Below are 22,784 nucleotides of genomic sequence, written 5' to 3'. Positions count from 1 at the left end.
GGTATGCTGTTTATATTTAAATGTTTACAAGACCTCAATCCTTCTCTTCCAACAAAACTCAAAACAAATGGATGTAGTTTACTGAACAAAAATATAAATTCAACATGCAATAATTTAAAACTGTGTTACAGTTCATGGAAGGAAATCAGTCAATTTAAATAAATTCATTAGGCCCTAATCTATGGATTTCATATTGCCGGGCAGGGGCGCAGCCATGGGTCAGGCCTAGCCAATCGGAATTAGTTTTTCCCTACAAAAGGGCTTTATTACAGACAGAAATCCCTCAACTTGAGCCATCTGTGGCATTGTGTTGGGTGACAAAACTGCACATTTTAGAGTGACCTTTTATTGTCCTCAGCACAGCTCCTTGATATACCACACCTGTCAATTGGCTGGATTATCTTGGCAAAGGAGAAATGCTCACTAACAGGGATGTAAACAAATTTGAGAGGAATATGCTTTTTTGTGTGTATGGAACATTTCTGGGATATTTTATTTCAGCTCATGAAAGAGAGAGAGTTAGAGTGAGAAAAGAGAGAACGAGAAAGTAGAACACTTTACATGTTGCGTTTATATTTTTGTTCAGTATATTATGGTGAGTGATATAGACTGGGAATCCCCGTCCTCATCCTCTCTCCCTGTTTTTTCCGTGTGTGTGTGTGTGTGTGTGTGTGTGTGTGTGTGTGTGTGCGTACCATGTGTCATAAGTGTATATTATCAACCAGTATATGTTTAGATATGTCTCAGTGTTGCCGTGAAACAGTGAGATGCAGTACAATGGGAAAAGGAAGAGACAGAGAGACAGAGGAGGGACCTAGCTAATTGCTATGCAGACAGAGTGAACAGTCTCAATGCAATTCAAATGTGTGTGTCGTGTGTGGAAGGGGGGAGTGAAGAGGGGGTGTATGGGTGAGGAGGGGGAGATGCTTTGATCTCTCCCCCATAGAATAAAACATCTAATCCCCCCCTCCAGGCAGAAGAAGCGTAAGTCTTCATCAACACCCATGTTGTCTATAGAGAGAGACCAGAATGGTACCAGCAGCTGTTGGGATATCATACACCAGGCAAACCAACAGACTTGGGCTGGAAGTCAATCGTTGCAGATAATGTTTTATCTTACTGTGCTGTCTAAGGTGTGTTTGAAAAGCACAGTAGCATGTCCTGGATGGATATCTGTACCAATTCAATCCAAGCTTTAGACTTCAATCAAACCTGCATTGCTGTATTTATATAGAAACTATTTTCCTTATGGTCAAATAAAATCACAGAATGGTTTTGGCCACTGTAAAACCTACTACCAGGTAGATGCTTCCAGAATAAGAAGTGTGTGTTCACAGAAGTAGTTTGAACTTAAAGACACTGCGTCAATATTGATTTAGAAGTTTCGGTTGAATTCCAGCTTAAATCTTCAACAGTCGTGTTGTCTGGACTTGAGACTGGAGAGAGACCAACGTGGCTTTAGGAAACCGTGATGCTGGCTCTTCTTTAGGAACTGGCTGTGTGATCAAGTAGAAACATGTTACCATGTACCACTGTCTGTCCCAGAATGTCCATGTTGGTGCATCCCTACATTTGGGTAATTTACTCTGTTTCAATGTGCATCTAAATAAAATAGACCTATTGAACTGTGTCTCTGTGTAGGCTAGAGTCCGTATTTGTATACTGAATCCCTATGTGTATATTATGGAATGTGTCTGTTCAGGGAGAAGCCCTGTAATCCCTTTAGAATTCCTATAGAAGGAGACCACTGGAACATCTAAAACTCACCTTGGCATTTCCTGCCTTTTCCTCAGCCAGGTTTCTAATCTGTAATCTGGGTTTAGGTCCACTGCCCGTTGAGAGCTCTTCGAGATGATACTACCCAGCAGGAATCTCATTTCTGGCCTCAGATGAAGAGATCACCCGTTCAGATTAGGTGAACCGTCAGACACTCTAAACCCTCAGCCCTTATCGAAGTGTTATTGAAATGTAATCTCAGCTAACCGTAAAACAACGGAAACCCTCAGCCTTTATCGAAACATTATTGAAATGTTATCTCAGACTCTGCAGGGCGGTCAGGGGTTCATTCAACAGCTGTTCACAGGGGGAGGGAGGGAGGTGGGGGAGGAGGTAGAACAGAGGGTTTGAGGGAGGGCATATTTATCATCTGTGTTCAACAGGGGGGATATCGAGGTGAATGCACTCCAGATGGATTGTGTATGCGTGGGAGAGTGGGTGTGTGCGTGCGTGCGTGTGTGCGTGTGTGTGTGTGTGTGTGTGTGTGTGTGTGTGTGTGTGGCAGCAGTGCCTACGGAGGCGGTTGGCAGAGAGGCTGCTCTGCTTCAAGGCCAGATTCTCAGGCAGAGAACTCAGTCAGGCAAGAGAGAAGAGAGAGAGAGAGAGAGAGTGAGAAAAAGAGAGCTCTCTACTTTCTCGTTCTGTCTGAGACACAATAGACATGTTCACTATAACCTGCCATCACCCCACCTCTACATTCATCCACCTCTGTGTACCCATCCTTTCCTCCCCTAAGTCCCCTTCACACTTTCTCCTCCATTTTCTTCCTCTCCCTTATCTCTCCCCTCTTCTCCTCTTCTGTCCTCCCCCTCACTCTCTGTGTATATCTCTGATTCATACCATCCTACACTGGCATCCATGTGTCTCCATATTTAGTCCTCTCTCTCCCTCCACTTCCTCCTCTCATCCTGCCACTGGAGTGACACCAACACTCATCATCCAGCTCATGTCTTTCCATCTGTCCTTCTCTCAGTCAGACCACTGCCGCTAAGCACTAGTAGCTAGCTACTTTAATCTATCACTGTTTTCTGGTCATCTCTGTTGTTCTTCCCTTTCCCCCTTTTCATTCCTCCTTTCATTTGCTTAATCTCTGTCCCCCCTCTCTCTCTCAAATGGAAGTGACTTATAAAAGGCCGTGTTTGAACAGATGGGTAATACACCACACCTTGTTGAGCATAGAGGGTCATTACCAGGGTTGCTAAAGTCTGATGTGGGAATTGGGAATCCAACTACAGGCAGTTCAATTCTGTTTTTACCCCGTTTGCCTTTACCATTACTTCCAGTGTTTATGGGTTTGCCTTTACCATTACTTCCAGGGTTTATGGGTTTGCCTTTACCATTACTTCCAGGGTTTATGGGTTTGCCTTTACCATTACTTCCAGTGTTTATGGGTTTGCCTTTACCATTACTTCCAGTGTTTATGGGTTTGCCTTTACCATTACTTCCAGTGTTTATGGGTTTGCCTTTACCATTACTTCCAGGGTTTATGGGTTTGCCTTTACCATTACTTCCAGTGTTTATGGGTTTGCCTTTACCATTACTTCCAGTGTTTATGGGTTTGCCTTTACCATTACTTCCAGTGTTTATGGGTTTGCCTTTACCATTACTTCCAGTGTTTATGGGTTTGCCTTTACCATTACTTCCAGGGTTTATGGGTTTGCCTTTACCATTACTTCCAGGGTTTATGGGTTTGCCTTTACCATTACTTCCAGGGTTTATGGGTTTGCCTTTACCATTACTTCCAGGGTTTATGGGTTTGCCTTTACCATTACTTCCAGGGTTTATGGGTTTGCCTTTACCATTACTTCCAGGGTTTATGGGTTTGCCTTTACCATTACTTCCAGGGTTTATGGGTTTGCCTTTACCATTACTTTCAGTGTTTATGGGTTTGCATTTACCATTACTTCCAGGGTTTATGGGTTTGCCTTTACCATTACTTCCAGGGTTTATGGGTTTGCCTTTACCATTACTTCCAGGGTTTATGGGTTTGCCTTTACCATTACTTCCAGGGTTTATGGGTTTGCCTTTACCATTACTTCCAGGGTTTATGGGTTTGCCTTTACCATTACTTCCAGGGTTTATGGGTTTGCCTTTACCATTACTTCCAGGGTTTATGGGTTTGCCTTTACCATTACTTCCAGGGTTTATGGGTTTGCCTTTACCATTACTTCCAGGGTTTATGGGTTTGCCTTTACCATTACTTCCAGGGTTTATGGGTTTGCCTTTACCATTACTTCCAGGGTTTATGGGTTTGCCTTTACCATTACTTCCAGTGTTTATGGGTTTGCCTTTACCATTACTTCCAGGGTTTATGGGTTTGCCTTTACCATTACTTCCAGGGTTTATGGGTTGCCTTTACCATTACTTCCAGGGTTTATGGGTTTGCCTTTACCATTACTTCCAGGGTTTATGGGTTTGCCTTTACCATTACTTCCAGGGTTTATGGGTTTGCCTTTACCATTACTTCCAGTGTTTATGGGTTTTGCCTTTACCATTACTTCCAGGGTTTATGGGTTTGCCTTTACCATTACTTCCAGGGTTTATGGGTTTGCCTTTACCATTACTTCCAGGGTTTATGGGTTTGCCTTTACCATTACTTCCAGGGTTTATGGGTTTGCCTTTACCATTACTTCCAGGGTTTATGGGTTTGCCTTTACCATTACTTCCAGGGTTTATGGGTTTGCCTTTACCATTACTTCCAGGGTTTATGGGTTTGCCTTTACCATTACTTCCAGGGTTTATGGGTTTGCCTTTACCATTACTTCCAGGGTTTATGGGTTTGCCTTTACCATTACTTCCAGGGTTTATGGGTTTGCCTTTACCATTACTTCCAGTGTTTATGGGTTTGCCTTTACCATTACTTCCAGGGTTTATGGGTTTGCCTTTACCATTACTTCCAGGGTTTATGGGTTTGCCTTTACCATTACTTCCAGTGTTTATGGGTTTGCCTTTACCATTACTTCCAGGGTTTATGGGTTTGCCTTTACCATTACTTCCAGGGTTTATGGGTTTGTCTTTACCATTACTTCCAGTGTTTATGGGTTTGCCTTTACCATTACTTCCAGGGTTTATGGGTTTTCCCGATTTGTCAGGTGCTATTTGAAAATACAGTTGACAAATGTTCTGACATAATAAAATCTGAATTGGAATTATTTTTATGTAATCCACAGAGAATAAGAGTCGGGGGAAAAAAGTGGGAAAAGAACTGCCATCAAAGTGCCTTAAAGTATTAATATTGTAGATATTTTTCCCAAATAGATTTTGAGATGTGAAGAATTCAGACAGGAAAAGAAAACCACTAACCCTAAAAGCGATTGGTTGGAATATTCTAGTATTTCTTCATCAAAGTTGGACATTCTAGTGTGTGTGTGTGTGTGTGCGTGTGTGTGTGTGTGTGTGTGTGTGTGTGTGTGTGTGTGTGTGTGTGGGTGTGGGTGTGGGTGTGTGTGTGTGTGTGTGTGGGTGTGGGTGTGCTACAGTATGAACACATAGCCGACACACAGTTTCTCCAGTGTAGAAATTGCATTTTTAATAAAGAACACACTGTTGTTTGGAAAGAAGTGGTTACAATTTTGTCATGAAACGCTCATTTTTGTTCAAATTAGTCTATTTGTCCACTGTAGGTTTGGTGCACATAGTAACCTACAGTGTCTTCAGAAAGTATTCACACCCCTTGGAATTTTCCACATTTTCTTGTGTTACAGCCTGAATTTAAAATGGATTCAATTTGTATTTTATGTCACTGATCTAGACACAATACCCCATAATGTCAAAGTGGAATTATGTTTTAAAAATGAACATCTGAAATGTTTTCAACCCCTTTGTTATGGCAATTTTAAATAAGTTCAGGAGTAAAAATGTGCTTAACAAGTCAGATAATACGTTGTATGGACTAACTGTTCAATAATGGTGTCTAACATCATTTTTGAATGACTACCTCATCTCTGTACCCCACACATACAATTATCTGTAAGGTCCCTCAGTCGAGTAGTGAATTTCAAGCACAAATTCAACGACAAATACCAGGGAGGTTTTCCAATGCCATTCATTTTAATTACACTTTGTAACACCACAAAATGTGGAATAAGTCAAGGGGTGTGGATTCTTTCTGAAGGAACTGTATGTATGTGTACTGTCTGTGGAACTAGTAATGTGTGTGTGTGTGTGTTGCATGTTGTGATTGTTTGAACACAATAGTAAACATCACTCTCTTCTTTCTCAGGTGATATCACTCAGAAGGGATATGAGAAGAAAAAGACTAAACTTCTGCTTCCCTTCTTCATGCAAACACCAGGTAAGAAACATTGACCTATCCTCTGATCCTGGATACAACACCTCCCCTCTTTTCCCTTTTCCTACTTATAGAATTTGATCCATGTGACACTATGAGAACATACCTTCCATATCCAACTACTCTTTTTGTCTGGTTTTAGTTTATTTACAAAAATCTGGTTTGAATCCAGGGACTGTGATTGAGAGACCCATAGGGCGGCACACAATTGGCCCAGCTTTGTCCGGGTTTGGCCAGGGTAGGCCGTCATTGTAAATAAATGTTCTTAAATGACTTGCCTAGGTAAATAAAGGAAAAAACATATCTAATAATAATCTGTTATGGTTAGATGGAACCCTTTTGTAAAGATCTTTATACATTTTATGAAAATACTGTATGTTGTAAAAGCACATGTAGAACCTAATGACATTTTGTAAGATTGTATCAGATTATAGGATGATTTCTCTTTGAGAAGGTGCGATACTCTCTTTATCTTGTGATGTAACATAGCATCATTAACTGACTTAGTCACATAACATCTGACCCGCAATAACATCTGCTAAATATGTGTATGTGACCAATAACATTTGATTTGAAGTCCCCGTTCAAATTGTGAATGAGAGACTGATGAAGTGTGTGCAGCCTGTGCAAAAAACTAAGCAGAGCTCATGCTCTTTCATGCGACTTTTTTCAAATCATCTTTAGAGTCGCATCATGCAGCCTTAGAATGTATTCAAAATCAAAACATATAGCCCAATGTTTGTAGCACAACTAGGGTTGCACATTTTGGGGATAATTCAGAGGTGGAAACTTTCTGTGGGTATTAACTGGAATATATGGGAATTAACAGGAATATATGGGAATTAATATTAATACCATTTAAATGTAGATGTTTTTTGCATTGTATATATTTACCATCTCATATGAAGACAGAAACATAAACCTTTTAAGTTTTCATAAGTAGACATAATTGCAAATGATTAAATCCTTCCAATAGAAATAAAAAACTATTTAGTTATTGAACTTTAACTAAATGAGTTGACTCGTTACATGGGATGATTTCACAAAAGAAAGGGAATATTGAATGATCCCCAATGATCCATCACATCTCCCAAAAACGTTTTCAACATACATCTGTAAAATGATAGTCTAGAAACTAAAGATTTGGTGGTCTTCCTCTCAGGCTTCCATGTCTTCTTCCTGGACCTCTTCAATGTCCACCTCTTGAACATCAGACTCTGAGGCCTCATCTTCACTGTCACTTTCCAACCTTGTTGAGGAAGGCTTGTTGTCAGGCTCAAAAATACTCAAATTTGCCCGGATGGCAACCAATCTTTCAACCCTTGTATTGGTCAGCCTGTTGCGTGCTTTGGTGTGTGTGTTCCCAAACAAGGACCAGTTGCGCTCTGAGGTGGCTGATGTTGTTGGGATTTGGAGGATGATGGAGGCAACAGGGGAAAGAGCCTCAGATCCACAAAGTCCCTTTCACCAAGCGGCTGATGAGATATGTTGGCACAACTGCCATATTACATCTCCATCCCAAAACCCTTACTTGGAAGTGTACTTCACCAGACTGCCAAGAACCTTTCCCTCATCCAGGCCAAGATGGCGAGACACGGTAGTGATGACACCATAGGCCTTGTTGATCTCTGCACCAGACAGGATGCTCTTGCCAGCATACTTGGGGTCCAACATGTACGCTTCAGCGTGTATGGGCTTCAGGCAGAAGTCTTCACGCTTTTTGATGTATTTCAGAACTGCAGTTTCCTCTGCTTGGAGTAACAGTGAAGTGGGCAGGGCAGTACGGATTCCTTCTCTTGCATCTGCAAGCAGAGTCTGAACATCAGACAGGATGGCATTGTCTCCCTCAATCCGTGCAATGGCTACTGCTATAGGTTTCAGGAGTTTCAGGCTGCTTACCACTCTCTCCCAAAATACATCATCCAGGAGGATCCTCTTGATGGGGCTGTCCATATCAGCAGACTGTGATATGGCCATTTCTTGGAGAGACTCCTTCCCCTCCAGGTGACTATAAAACATGATGACAACACCACCCCCAACAGGTGTTGCTGGCAGCTTCAATGTGGTGCTCTTATTCTTCTCACTTTGCTTGGTGAGGTAGATTGCTGCTATAACTTGATGACCCTTCACATACCTAACCATTTCCTTGGCTCTCTTGTAGAGTGTATCCATTGTTTTCAGTGCCATGATGTCCTTGAGGAGCAGATTCAATACATGAGCAGCACAGCCAATGGGTGTGATGTGAGGGTAGGACTCCTCCACTTTAGACCAAGCAGCCTTCATGTTCGCAGCATTGTCTGTCACCAGTGCAAATATCTTCTGTGGTCCAAGGTCATTGATGACTTCCTTCAGCTCATCTGCAATGTAGAGACTGGTATGTCTGTTGTCCCTTGTGTCTGGGCTCTTCTAGAATACTGGTTGAGTGGTGGAGATGATGTAGTTAATTATTCCTTGCCCATGAACATTCGACCACCCATCAGAGATGATTGCAATACAGTCTGCTTTCTCTATGATTTGCTTGACCTTCACTTGAACTCTGTTGAACTCTGCATCCAGCAAATGAGTAGATAAAGCATGTCTGGTTGGAGGGGTGTATGCTGGGCGGAGAACATTCAGAATTCTCTTTCAATACACATTGCCTGTGAGCATCAGAGGTGAACCAGTTGCATACACAGCCGGAGCAAGACATTCATCAGCATTTCTCTGACTACTTTCTTCCATTGAGTCAAAAAAACTTCTAATTCCAGAAGGACCATGAGCTCTTGCTATCGATAAGGTGTCTGATTTATCATTTTCACCTCGAATAGAAGTAGAGGGACTTTTGTCAGAGGTTGCTTGTTGTGAGCGCTGAGGGAACTTTATGCACTTGGCCAGATGATTCTGCATCTTTGTTGCATTCTTCACATATGATTTGGCACAGTATTTGCAAATGTACACAGCTTTTCCTTCTACATTAGCTGCAGTGAAATGTCTCCACACATCAGATAGTGCCCGTGGCATTTTCCTGTAAAGATTGGGAAAAGAATGAGTAAAAAAATAATAATACCATTCCATGTACAGATAAATAGTTAAGCAGTTTTATTAAACAACTCCTTTGTAAGATAAATGTTTTAAAATGAAATATGTATGGACACAGGTGAATTAACACTCCTCAGTTAGCAGGCTCAAGCAAGCTAAAACCCACATGGTAGAAAAATCTAACTAGCAGAAATTGTTAACAAGTTAGAAAGGATTTAAACACATTTTGCTGTAGGCTACTATTTTCTAGTTAACAGAAAATCATGTATGTCATATAAAATATATTCACCCTATCCAATATTGTAATCTAAATTTACCAGAAAGCATGTAGTCCTTGGCTCAGACAGTGTAGTAGTGTGGGCTCAATAGAATCTCATTAGTGTGCAATATCTTGAGAATCAGCTGAACATGTGATGGAAGAGTGCACTGCACATGTGATGGAAGAATGCACTGTGCATGCATTGAATAGTGGATAGTTTAACCAAAATATGCCACAAGACCTAGAATTGCCTTATGTGTATCCCACAAAAAAAGTTTCACTGTCATAAGCTAACTTTTTTTATGAATTTAAGCAAAATTCCCTGGCTTAACTTCCCATGGAAAATTTCCGGAAAATTCCTGGAAATTTACCGGAAAGTTTCCGACCCTTTGCAACCCTAATCACAACTAAAGTTGCATAAATAACTCTAAATTAAACATATAGGAGGACCTTCTTTGTTAACCGCTCAACACAGAATAGCTGCACGTACGCACTCCCTCAAATAGTTTTGGAGAAAATATCCTTTCTGTTTCATTCAGATATGTTCAATTGTATTCTTCATACTACAAAATAATATAAAATAATGCCACGGAATTCTTGTCTGCTAAATTAACTAGTGTAGCCCACAGCCATATGGCATAGCTGTCAGAGGCGTTGATGAAAGGTGACCAAAATGCAGCGGGTATAGTGCTCATCTTCTTACTTTATTAGAAAGAACACTCAAAACAAAATAAACAGACGACGAAACAGTTCCATAAGGCACACAGGCTATACAGAAAACAACCACCCACAAACCCAAAGGAAAAAACAGGCTGCCTAAGTATGGCTTCCAATCAGAGACAACGAAAGACACCTGCCTCTGATTGGAAACCATACTCGGCCACACATAGAAAATGAACATAGAAAATGAAAACTAGAACAAATCCCCTCTAAACAAACCAACCCCAAAACACACAAAAACAACCCCCCTGCCACGCCCTGACCATACTACAATGGCAAATGACCCTTTTTACTGGTCAGGACGTGACAATAGCCAGATCAGGGCCTAACCTAAGTCAAGTATGCTATTCTGTTCTTCTGAAATACACTACATTTTCTTCATATCATGTTTCTTTAGACCAGTCTAAAATAAATAATGGATGTATTGTGATGGTGTAGGCTATATAACATGGATTTATTAGACTTTTCAAAATGGAAATGTTTCAAAGGTCTGCATCAGTGGCTTGTAGGCTGTGTGTCGAAGCCCAGAGATGCTAAATGTGTTTATGTTAATTAACGGTCAATTACCGTGAGACCGACAGTTATTTGCTTGACAATCACCAGCTGACAAATTTTCATGACCGCCACGGCCTTAGTCAGGTCAAGGGAAGAACTGAAGGCGTGGAGAGTTCTGAGCCCTTTCTGTCTGCATCTATGGAAAGGACATAGCCACATCTCTATATATGTACTCTGTGGTACATGACCTTCTAAATACTATGTACTTTGTTTACTGTCTTGTGATCTCCTAATCATCTACTTAATTTTTGTTGTGCTCCCCAGTAGAACCTCCCCCTCCTGCCTATGACGCGCATGCTCCTGGTCCTAGCAACGCTTCTGGCTCCACCCATGTCAACGCTCACACACAGGCTCCTCCCCCCAGCTCCTCTTCTCGCTACCGTGATCGCCGCTCCCGACGACCGCACCGCAGCGGAGGGACCAGGGATGACCGTTACCGATCAGGTGAGCAACAACTTCTCTCCTTACATAAGTTTACGTTTTAAATCGACACTTAGTCACCTAAAGAAATCCAGTCATAGTCAATAATGTTGAGTTTCTCATTCATGTTTGGTTTGATATATTCTATCAGCATTTTCTTTAATTTCGATCAATATAACCAGTAATATAGTTTTGAAGCAGAATCTCGTAATCCCATAATTGTCTCAAATACCAATAAAAGGCCAGCACTGCTTTGCGCGTGTGTGTTGGAGTGTGAATACTGTCTGAGGTCATGTGTGTGTGTGTCTTGTTGGGTTGTGGAGAAAGAGAAGTCCCTATACTTCTTACAGTGTTCAGCAGCCCCTCTACAGGGGAGCCCAGGAGTCCAGATCCCTCACATTGTGAGTGTGGAGGGATGTCACGGCTTGGCAATGTGATGGGCTGTGGAGAGAGCAGGGGGAATACTAAACAGGATGGATGAACTCAGAACTATAGAATTCTGTTGTAGATTCTAAAGATTGCAGGGAAGGATTGTTAGAATGGATCTTTAGATAGTTGAAAAGACACTAAATAACTGATTTCTCTCTCTCTCTCTCTCTCTCTCTCTCTTGCTCCCTCTCTCTCTCTTGCTCTCTCTCTCTCTCTCTTTCTCTCTCTCTCTCTTTCTCTCTCTCTCTCTCTTGCTCTCTCTCTCTCTTGCTCTCTCTCTCTCTTGCTCTCTCTCTCTTCCTCTCTCGCTCTCTGTCTCTCTGTCTCTCTCTCACTGTTTTACTCTCTCTCTCCTTCTGTTACTAGGTGCACACAGTGTAAATGTATCCTCCCTCTAGGCAGCTTCATGCTCTACCGTTTCTCTCTCCTTCCACTTCCCTCTCCTCTCTTCCCTGTCTGGACAGCCTCTGCATCAGACTGGTCTCGCCTCTCACGTGAGACACACACACACACACACTAAATCGATGCCAGTCTGATGTGCCGGAGGGGCTGAAGGACTACCATTGTGTGTGATCTATTGGATCCTATAGGACGGCTGACCAGATAGAGACAACTGCATGAACGTTTTCTTCAAGTTCCATTTGATATCTGAAGGGATCTCTGGGGATCTTGCTGGAAGTCCGACTGGATTTGGGGCAAAGCGAAGAAGGATTGGGAAAGAGGGAAAGGGAGTGGTAGCTGGTAGTCAGGTGGAAACAAATAGGATGCAGGGATAATGGAGGACTTTGAAGAGTATTGAGGGAAAACACTGTTTTATTACTGGATAACAGAGGAATATCACAAAGAAATGGAGCGGGACTGAGAGGGAATAAGAGAGGGAATAAGAGAGGGAATAAGAGAGGGAATAAGAGGGAATAAGAGAGGGAATAAGAGGGAATAAGAGGGAATAAGAGAGGGAATAAGAGAGGGAATAAGAGAGGGAATAAGAGAGGGAATAAGAGAGGGAATAAGAGAGGGATACAGAGGAGGGATACAGAGGAGGGATTCAGAGGAGGGATAGAGAGTAGGGATAGAGTGAGGGGCCAGGGAGACGCAGGTCTGGGTGGTTTAGTCCTCCTTATGATGAACCTGCTGACACCTCAGTCTCATTGAGGGGGGAGGAGGTACAGAGAAAGGAAGACAGCGAGGGTGTGGGCAAGAGGATGTAGAGATGTACAATTAGCTGTCAGCAATATTATTGATGTTTAGATCCAGAAGGGATTGTCTTGTGTGCACATGTATGTAGCCTATATGCATTTACATGGGTGTGTGGAAGGTAGCAGCCTGTGTGTGTTGCTAGGCTGAGGTGCTTCTAGTGTGTATGTGTGTAGTCTCTGCTATGCATTTGTTGGTTGCCGTGTGGGGCCAGAGAGGTGGAGGAGAGACGCCTTACAATGTTAACATCTTAACACCCGGCAACCTCACCTATATCCACGGAGACGCCTCTCGGCCTCTCAGACATATGCGATGGTCATTCTCTCATGTTTCTATGGCGATGAATGATTGTGCATGCAGCGTATGGGAAGAATGGAAACAGAATAGCAGTCTATTTTTAGAAGAATCAAATCTTGTGACATTCTATAGTGTTGGTTAAGCAATGTCTTGTTTTTGATGATGGTTTATGTAGATTCTCTTCCATTCCATTCTGATTGTATCTCTCATGAAGAAATGTATCTGTGGTTGCCTGTGTGTCTTCTGCACATGAGTCCTGTGTGTGTGTGTGTGTGTGTGTGTGTGTGTGTGTGTGTGTGTGTGTGTGTGTGTTTGTGGGGGGGGGGGGGGGGGGGGTGTTGGTTGGGTGGGTGCGTAATTGTCATTTTTTGTCAATGGTGTACACAAAATACTCTGTAATGTCAAAGTGAAAGAACAATTTGAGCATTTATAAAAAATCGATGGAAAAGAAAACATTAATATATCTTGATTAGATAAGTATTCCAAAACGTCAAGGGGTGTGCTGTGAATACTTTCTAAAGGTAAGGGATGGGTGAGGATGGAAATAGACCCTCTCTCTCCAGCACACAAACAGTGATTTCCTGTTACAGCAGGACCTAACTGGTGTCTCTTCTCCTCTGATGGTTAAAAGTCAAACGTCACTTCAGCTTTTACTGTGTTGACAGAACACTGATTGTCTTTATGCATCAATATCTATGGAATAAAGATTATTGAAAGGTCTCCGTCACTGGCAGTTTCACTTAGATTTCAGAAGAAAAAAATCTGTAAAACTCAAGTTTATCTGCGGGTGTTCTCATGTTCAAGTTCATCCTCTCCATCCCTATCGATCATCCAAATTGTAAAGGGGAATTTCTTCCTCTTGCCTTCTTCCCTTCTCTCTCTCCCTTTCTCCCTCTCTCTCTCTCGTTGCCTCAGATATCCACACAGAGACGGTGCAGGCTGCGTTGGCCAAACACAAGGAGGAGAAGATGGCACTGCCCATGCCCACCAAACGCCGCTCCACCTACGTCCAGTCGCCCGTCATCAACTGCACCCCACCAGGTAGCGTAGGACTGACCCCCTCAAATCAGCCTGACTGCTTCTATTTCCTCAGGAACAGCCTACGTAAGCTTTATTGTTAGTACTGTAGAGTTTAATCCTAATGTCACACGCTCTCTTTCTAATTCTCTCCATCTCTCTTACGCTTTCTCCTATCTCAGACTCGTCGTCAGGTTCAGAGAATGAGGGTGCTCTGCTGAGGCAGTCGTCAGTGGGAGCCGATTTGGAGGCTCTGGACACTCCCTCTCTGCTGCAGCCCCCCAGTCTGCAGAGCCCTGACTCCTGGATCAACCACTCTGTCCAAGGCTCGTCCACCTCCTCCTCTGCCTCCTCCACCCTGTCCCATGGAGAGGGCAAGCCCCAGCCTCAACCATCCCAGCCCCAAGCCCAGCCCCAGTACAAGCCCCAGTATCAGCCCCAGTATCAGCCCCAATATCAGCCCCAGTACCAGCCGCAGTACCAGCCACAACTACAGCCACAGCATCCAGTCATAGCTGACATGCTGGCTCACGCACGCATCGGTAAGATATGTCCTCATGACCACAACACTAGAACGCCATGACCTGTAACTCTATATTAGGTCAACTGAGCAGATAAAATCACCCTGTCTTCCTCCCAGGCCCTTCAGAGAACAGTACCCCTCCCCCAGATGTGACAACAGCCGCCCCCCAGGCCAGGGACTTCTCTCAGGTGGACCGGCCCAACAACCCTCCCGTGGTCCAGGGGATGAGCCGCGGACAGAGTCGCTCCGGCATGATGGAGACAGCCGACGGTAAGAATAGCATCTTTATTAAGGTGTGTGTGTGTGTGTGTGTGTGTGATGAGTCACGTAGGAGTACGGGAAGTGTGTGTGAGATTGTGAGTGTGTGTCCTCGTCGTACAATTTTGCATTTCCATTGAAAATAACTTTTTTGAAGTAATAAGTGTCGTGTCTTTGGCTATGCCGGATTAAGTGATATGACATGCTAACTTATAAAATGATTTCTCTGTAATTAATATTACCTGATTAAGCTAATCATGTAAATGTAATTAACTAGAAAGTCGGGGCACCACGGAAGAACGTTTATAGAGGCGTTATCTTCCGAATAAACTCTTAAAATACTTAGTAATATTTTACATCGATAGCAGTCAATATTAACCCTTATCTTATTTTCAGTCTCATAATGAAAGTTGTAAATTCTTGGTTATCTTCACGAACCCTGGCTAACAAGTTGAATCAGCAATACAAAATTGGGTTTAATTATTTATTTACTAAATACCTAAACTAATCACACAGAATTACAAATACACAGAATGCCAATGATGTCATACAGAAAACGTCCCGGTGGACGGGACCTGGTTACACAAAGGAAAGGGGGTTGGGCTTGAATGAAAGAGCGGGAAGATTTAGGAACAGAGAAACAGCAGCTATGCTATCGTAAATACATTATCTTATGCATTCTAAATTACCGCCCATTTGGAAAAGGAAAATGCAATAAATATTTACTCTGAGCTGCGCTTCGGTAGATTGGTCGTAGATGCTGCCCGGGTTGGCCAACAGATCTTCCTGTACTCGGAACAATGTCTCTGGTGGTAAATTGGATACGTGGTGGTATCTTCGTCCGTCTGTTAGACTGGATCCGTCGTCCGTCCTTTCCTAGCCCACGTCGACAGCGGTAGCTGCTAACTCAACGGCTAGGAAGTATCACTTCTGTAGTGAATAAGCTCAAAGTTCATACCAGTTCATACCATAGCTCACGCCAAGGTTGGCTTAGTTCTGTTCTTGACATGTGTCCTTCTAACGTAGAGGCTGCAGACCTCACGTACTGGAACTACCGGTTATCTTTTCATCAAAGGCTTATATAGTGGAGAGGGGGGAAGGAGGTGTTTCATCGTTTATAACCCCTGTCTCTTCACATGGTTGGGTCACTGATCGAGCAGGGCACTTTCCTTATGAAAACCCAATTCTCTCATTTGGAAGCTAAAATTACATTTAATCTCCTAACAAACAATTTCAAAATCAAACATTTCAATTGCATAACAATTCCATGTGACTCTGATAACTAGAGGGTGGATACTTTCCCAGGTACAGTTTATGTCGTCCTGTCATCAGTCATAATGTCTCAGATGACAACTGAAATGAAATCCATACTCATTACGTTCCAAAGCATATTTCCAACTGGTTTTATTACCAAAATATGGTTCCTTTTCCCCATTTGTTTGATGTTCCCAGACTCTCTATATTTAACACAGGCTATTCAAGTCCTTCAGTAGGATCAGAGAGGGGAAGGGAGAAAGGTATTTATGGGGGGGGGGGTCATAAACCTTACCCACAGGCCAACTTCATGACATAAGTATTTTTTCTTGAATAACATTTTGCTTTCCGACTGGACCATATCATTAACCAAACCATGTTGCTTTCTTTACTTCTGGTCTTTTTCCACTCTGTCACATGTTATATTGACTGGCAATAGGTAACAGAAGAGGTAACACATTTCCCTATGAGAATGTATACGTCTGTGTACTGTTTGTGCCTTGTTCTTACCCTCTGTTTGTACCGTATGATTTTAGGGAGAATAGTAGATCTCTGAAACCAGAACCGTCCTCTGAAACTGATGAATCATCATGTGTTTTCCTATTATGAATCCAATGATTCCTATTCCCTCCTACCTCACTCCGACCCTCCCAGTCCTAGTGTAGAGGGAGCCCTTTGTCTACTGGCTTTCATTCTAAAAATAATTTAAGAAAAAAACCTGCTTGCAGTGGGAAATTATGATGTGGATTAAAAACTAGCAGACTGAGAGTGGAGAAATGTTCTGGCGAAATAAGGCAAGCCAGAGTTGTGTGTGAAATCAAGACTTTGTGTATCGGGGCAGGGAGAGTGTGTGTGACAGTGTTTGTCGGACTACCCACCCCCCACCCTCCAGGTGTCCCGATTAACAGCAGGGTGTCCACTAAGATTCAGCAGCTGCTCAACACCTTGAAGAGGCCCAAGAGGCCCCCCCTCAGTGAGTTCTTCATGGACGACCAGGAGGAAATTGTAGAGGGTGAGTCACCATTTATTCATCAATTAGTAGATCTCTCTTAGCCTGGTCCCAGACCTGTTAGTGCAGTCTTGCCAACTCCAGTCAGTACAAACAGATCTGAGATCAGACTATATCTCTGTCAATGTCACCTACAATATTTTCATTTCCACCCCTCTGTACCAACCTCAAAGGTGCTCTCTGGTTAATACTGCTCCTCCGTCTCCTCCAGTGCCTCAGCCAGACCCCAACACCCCGCGGCCAGAGGGACGTCAGATCATCCCAGTGAAGGGGGAGCCCCTGGGGGTGGTCAGTAACTGGCCCCCTGCCCTCCAGGCTGCCCTGGTTCGCTGGGGGGCCACACAGGGCAAGAGCCCCGCCCTCACCGCCTTGGACATCACTGGCAAACCCCTGTACACACTGACGTACGGTAAGAAACTTGGCCCACACACAAACCCCTGTACACACTGACTTACAGTAAGAAACTTGGCCCACACACAAACCCCTGTACACACTGACGTACGGTAAGAAACTTGGCCCACACACAAACCCCTGTACACACTGACGTACGGTAAGAAACTTGGCCCACACACAAACCCCTGTACACACTGACGTACAGTAAGAAACTTGGCCCAAACACAAACCCCTGTACACACTGACGTACAGTAAGAAACTTGGCCCAAACACAAACCCCTGTACACACTGACGTACAGTAAGAAACTTGGCCCAAACACAAACCCCTGTACACACTGACATACGGTAACAAACTTGGCCCACACACAAACCCCTGTACACACTGACGTACAGTAAGAAACTTGGCCCACACACAAACCCCTGTACACACTGACGTACAGTAAGAAACTTGGCCCACACACAAACCCCTGTACACACTGACGTACAGTAAGAAACTTGGCCCACACACAAACCCCTGTACACACTGACGTACAGTAAGAAACTTGGCCCAAACACAAACCCCTGTACACACTGACGTACAGTAAGAAACTTGGCCCACACACAAACCCCTGTACACACTGACGTACAGTAAGAAACTTGGCCCACACACAAACCCCTGTACACACTGACGTACAGTAAGAAACTTGGCCCAAACACAAACCCCTGTACACACTGACGTACAGTAAGAAACTTGGCCCACACACAAACCCCTGTACACACTGACGTACAGTAAGAAACTTGGCCCACACACAAACCCCTGTACACACTGACGTACGGTACGTCACAGTCTTAACCCCCTCATGGTAATATGATTGCTTACATTTAAATAACTCTACTTACCATATAGGGAGGGTCAAGGTCTGGCCCTGGATCATTTATTTCTTATATTATTTCAGGTTATTGTTGGTACTATACTGTAGACATGGTGTGGATAGAGTAATCAAAGTAATGGAGGGTTATGAGAGGAGGAGTATGAGATTGATTGTCAGAGTGTGCCACTGTTATTTACGATGCCCGCCCGCCCTCCCTCTTTCCTCTCCCCTCCCTCCTCCCCTTCTCCCTCCATCAGGGAAGCTGTGGAGCCGCAGTGTGAAGCTGGCCTACACCCTCCTCAATAAACTGGGGCCCAAGAACGAGCAGGTCCTCAAGCCTGGGGACAGGGTGAGACACACCGACTCACACTAATTCTACTTCCCTCTGTGTCGTAATGATATAGCGTCAGAACAATCCCATAAATTAAAGTTGCAATATGTAACTTTTTGGGCAATCTGACCAAATTCACCTAGACATTTTTGCTATAGATCTGTCATTCTCATCGAGCACATATCTAAGAAGCGGTAGATATATTCTATGTGCACTATTTCTATGCTTCCCGTGCTTAAGTTTTTCATCTTTTAATTTCGGTTTTGTACACCAGCTTCAAACAGCTGAAAATACAATATTTTTGCTTATAGAAAATATATTTGATAATGGTTTAGATGGTACAATGATTCTCTACACGACAGAATACTTGCTTGTATTTTCACATAAACTGAAATGAGGCGAACTATTTGAATTTTACCAACGAGGAAATGGCGGAGCGATTTCTGCATAATGGACCTGTTGAGGACAGACGTTCCGCTAGCCAACATCCAATGGAACAGCAGGGTGCGAAATACAAAACATCAAAAATCTAATAATTTCAATTTCTCAAACATACGACTATTTTACACCATTTTAAAGATACACTTCTCCTTAATGTAACCACATTGTCCGATTTCAAAAAGGCTTTACAGCGAAAGCAAAACATTAGATTATGTTAGGACAGTACATATACAAACAATAACCACACAGCCATTTTCCAAGCAAGGAGATGTGTCACAAAAACCCAAAATACAGCTAAAATGAAGCACTAACCTTTGACGATCTTCATCAGATGACACTCATAGGACATCATGTTACACAATACATGTATGTTTTGTTCGATCAAGTTCATATTTATATCCAAAAACAGCATTTTACATTGGCGCGTGATGTTCAGAAAATGTATTCCCACCAAAACTACCGGTGAATGAGCACTAACCTTTGACGATCTTCATCAGATGACACTCATAGGACATCATGTTACACAATACATGTATGTTTTGTTCGATCAAGTTCATATTTATATCCAAAAACAGCATTTTACATTGGCGCGTGATGTTCAGAAAATGTATTCCCGCCAAAACTACCGGTGAATGAGCACATTAATTTACAGAAATACTCATCATAAATGTTGACAAAATATATAGCAATTATTTAAAGAATTTTAGATACACTACTTCTTGATGCAACCGCTATGTCAGATTTCAAAATAACTTTACGGAGAAAGCACATTGTTCAATATTCTGAGTACATAGCTCAACCATCAATGCAAGCTATACATTCTGGCATCAACAAAACTATGAATTAGTGTTATAAATCATTCCTTACCTTTGCTGATCTTCGGCGGAATGCACTCCCAGGACTCCTACTTCCACAAGAAATGTTTGTTTTGTTCGAAATACTCCATATTTATGTCCAAATACCTCAGTTTTGTTCGTGCGTTCAGATCACTATCCAAAGGCATAATGCGTGAGCGCAAATCGAGACACGAAAAGTCAAAATGTTCCATTACCGTTCGTAGAAACATGTCAAACGTTGTTTACAATCAATCTTTAGGCTATTTTTAACGTCAAAATGCGATCATATTCCAACCGGACAATAGCGTATTCATTCCAGGAGAAAAAGAAGGAACGGCGCGCTCGCGGGCTCACACATAACCAAGCCCTTTGTCCTCAGGCAGTCCACTCATTGACTGAGCTACTATTCTCTGCCCAGTAACAGGAGACTGATGAAACAACTTTCTAAAGGCTGTTGACAGCCAATGGAAGCCTTAGGAAGTGCAACGTGACCCCACAGACACTGTAGTTTCGATAGGGATTCAAAAGAATAACTACAATTCTCAGATTTCCCACTTCCTGGTTGGATTTTTCTCAGGTTTTTGCCTGCCATATGAGTTCTGTTATACTCACAGACATCATTCAAACAGTTTTAGAAACGTCAGTGTTTTCTATCCAAATCTTCTAATAATATGCATATTCTAGTTTCTAGGCCAGAGTAGTAGGCAGTTTAATTTGGGTACATTTTTCATCCGGCCGTGAAAATACTGCCCCCTATACTCAACAGGTTTTAAGGTCCATACTTCAACTTAGTTTTTTTTCTTTTATTTCCTGTAGGTGGCTCTAGTGTACCCTAACAGTGACCCTGGGATGTTTTTGGTGGCCTTCTATGGCTGCCTGTTGGCTGAGGTCATCCCTGTCCCTATTGAGGTACCTCTGTCTCACAAGGTAATGGAAATGCCATTGGAACTTATTCAAACTCACATTGACATGCTGTTATAGTGCCTTGCAAAAGTATTCATCCTCCTTGGCTTTTTCCTATTTTGTTGCATTACAACCTGTAATTTTAATGGGTTTTTATTTGGATTTCATGTAATGGACATACACAAAAAAGTCAAAATTGTTGAAGTGAAATAAAAATAAATACTTGTTTCAAAAATGGAAAAGTGATGCCTGCATATGTATTTGCTATGAAGCCCCTAAATAAGATCTGGTGCAACCAATTACGTTCAGAAGTCACATAATTAGTTAAATAAAGTCCACCTGTGTGCAATCTAATTGTCACATGATCTGTCACATGATCTCAGTATATATACACCTGTTCTGAAAGGCCCCAGAGTCTGCAACACCACTAAGCAAGGGGCACCATGAAGACCAAGGAGCTCTCCAAACAGGTCAAGGACAAAGTTGTGGAGAAGTACAGATCAGGGTTGGGTTATAAAAAATATCAGAAACGTTTAACATCCCACGGAGCACCATTAAATCCATTATTAAAATTGGAAAGAATTAGGCACCACAACAAACCTACCAAAACTCACGGGCCAGGCAATGAGGGCATTAATCAGAGAGGCAACAAAGAGACCAAAGATAACCCTGAAGGAGCTGCAAAGCTCCACAGCGGAGATCGGAGTATCTGTCCATAGAACTACTTTAAGCCGTACACTCCACATAGCTGGGGTTTACGGAAGAGTGGACAGAAAAAAGCCGTTGCTTAAAGAAAGAAATAAGCAAACACGTTTGGTGTTTGCCAAAACGCATGTGAGAGACTCCCCAAACATTTGGAAGAAGGCACTCTGGTCAGATGAGACTAAAATTGAGCTTTTTGGCCATCAAGGAAAACGCTATGTCTGGCGCAAACCCAACACCTCTCATCACCCCGAGAACAGCATCCCCACAGTGAGGCATGGTGGTGGCAGCATCATGCTTTGGGGATGTTTTTCATCGGTAGGGACTGGGAAACTGGTCAGAATTGAAGGAAGGATGGATGGCGCTAAATACAGGGAAATTCTTGCAGGAAACCTGTTTCAATCTTCCAGAGAGTTGAGACTGGGACGGAGGTTCTCCTTCCAGCAGGACACTGACCCTAAGCATACTGCTAAAGCAACACTCAAATGGTTTAAGGGGAAACATTTAAATGTCTTGGAACGGCCTAGTCAAAGCGCAGACCTCAATCCAATTGAGAATCTGTGGTATGACTTAAGGATTGCTTTACACCAGAGGAACCCATCCAATTTGAAAGAGCTAGAGCAGTTTTGCTTTGACGAATGAGCAAACATCCCATTAGCTAGACGTGCCAAGCTTATAGAGACATACCCCAAGAGATGCGTCTGTAATTACTGCAAAAGGTGGCTCTATAAAATATTGACTTTGGGGGGGATGAATAGTTATGCATGCTCAAGTCTTATTTCTTGTTTGTTTCACAATAAAAAAAATATATTTTGCATCTTCAAAGTGGTAGGCATGTTGTGTAAATCAAATGATACAAACCCCCCAAAATCCATTTTAATTCCAGGTTGTAAGGCAACAAAATAGGAAAAATGTCAGGGGGGTGAATACTTTCGCAAGCCACTGTATATCTGCTCTGTGATTGAATCCATTTGTCATTGTTGTTCTGCCACCAGGATGCAGGCAGTAGTCAGGTGGGCTTCCTGCTGGGCAGCTGTAGTGTGAGTTTGGCTCTGACCAGTGAGATCTGTCTGAAGGGACTTCCCAAGATGCCCACTGGAGAGATTCTACAGTTTAAAGGTCAGGAGCTGCGTCTATTACTGGCCGTGTTCCAGAGCATCAATGTCAAATCAAATCAAATTTTATTGGTCACATACATATGGTTAGCAGATGTTAATGCGAGTGTAGCAAAATGCTTGTGCTTCTAGTTCTGACCATGCAGTAATATCTAACAAGTAATCCAACAATTTCATAACAACTACCTTTTA

The 22,784-nt window shown here is 42.7% G+C and overlaps 1 protein-coding gene across 5 annotated transcripts in view; it reads left to right on the top strand.

Moving 5' to 3' along the window:
- Positions 1 to 22,784, top strand: part of LOC115150515 (disco-interacting protein 2 homolog B-A-like) — an 81,171-nt gene that overhangs the window by 33,313 nt on the left and 25,074 nt on the right. For 2 of the 5 annotated variants that reach the window (XM_029693907.1, XM_029693906.1), the window contains exons 2-11: positions 5,999 to 6,070; positions 10,884 to 11,063; positions 13,875 to 14,000; positions 14,159 to 14,518; positions 14,617 to 14,769; positions 16,904 to 17,023; positions 17,232 to 17,429; positions 18,522 to 18,613; positions 20,689 to 20,799; positions 22,473 to 22,596. In XM_029693907.1, coding sequence (XP_029549767.1) covers positions 5,999 to 6,070; positions 10,884 to 11,063; positions 13,875 to 14,000; positions 14,159 to 14,518; positions 14,617 to 14,769; positions 16,904 to 17,023; positions 17,232 to 17,429; positions 18,522 to 18,613; positions 20,689 to 20,799; positions 22,473 to 22,596 — 1,536 coding nt within the window. Of the gene's footprint in view, positions 1 to 5,998; positions 6,071 to 10,883; positions 11,064 to 13,874; positions 14,064 to 14,158; positions 14,519 to 14,616; positions 14,770 to 16,903; positions 17,024 to 17,231; positions 17,430 to 18,521; positions 18,614 to 20,688; positions 20,800 to 22,472; positions 22,597 to 22,784 lie in introns of all 5 variants that reach the window. The other 3 variants (XM_029693902.1, XM_029693905.1, XM_029693904.1) reach the window with 2 other exon arrangements.

Source organism: Salmo trutta, chromosome 16 (assembly GCF_901001165.1).
Source record: "Salmo trutta chromosome 16, fSalTru1.1, whole genome shotgun sequence".
NCBI lineage: Eukaryota > Metazoa > Chordata > Actinopteri > Salmoniformes > Salmonidae > Salmo > Salmo trutta.
Note: the sequence above shows the minus strand (reverse complement) of the source record. Positions and strands in the feature narration are given on the sequence as shown.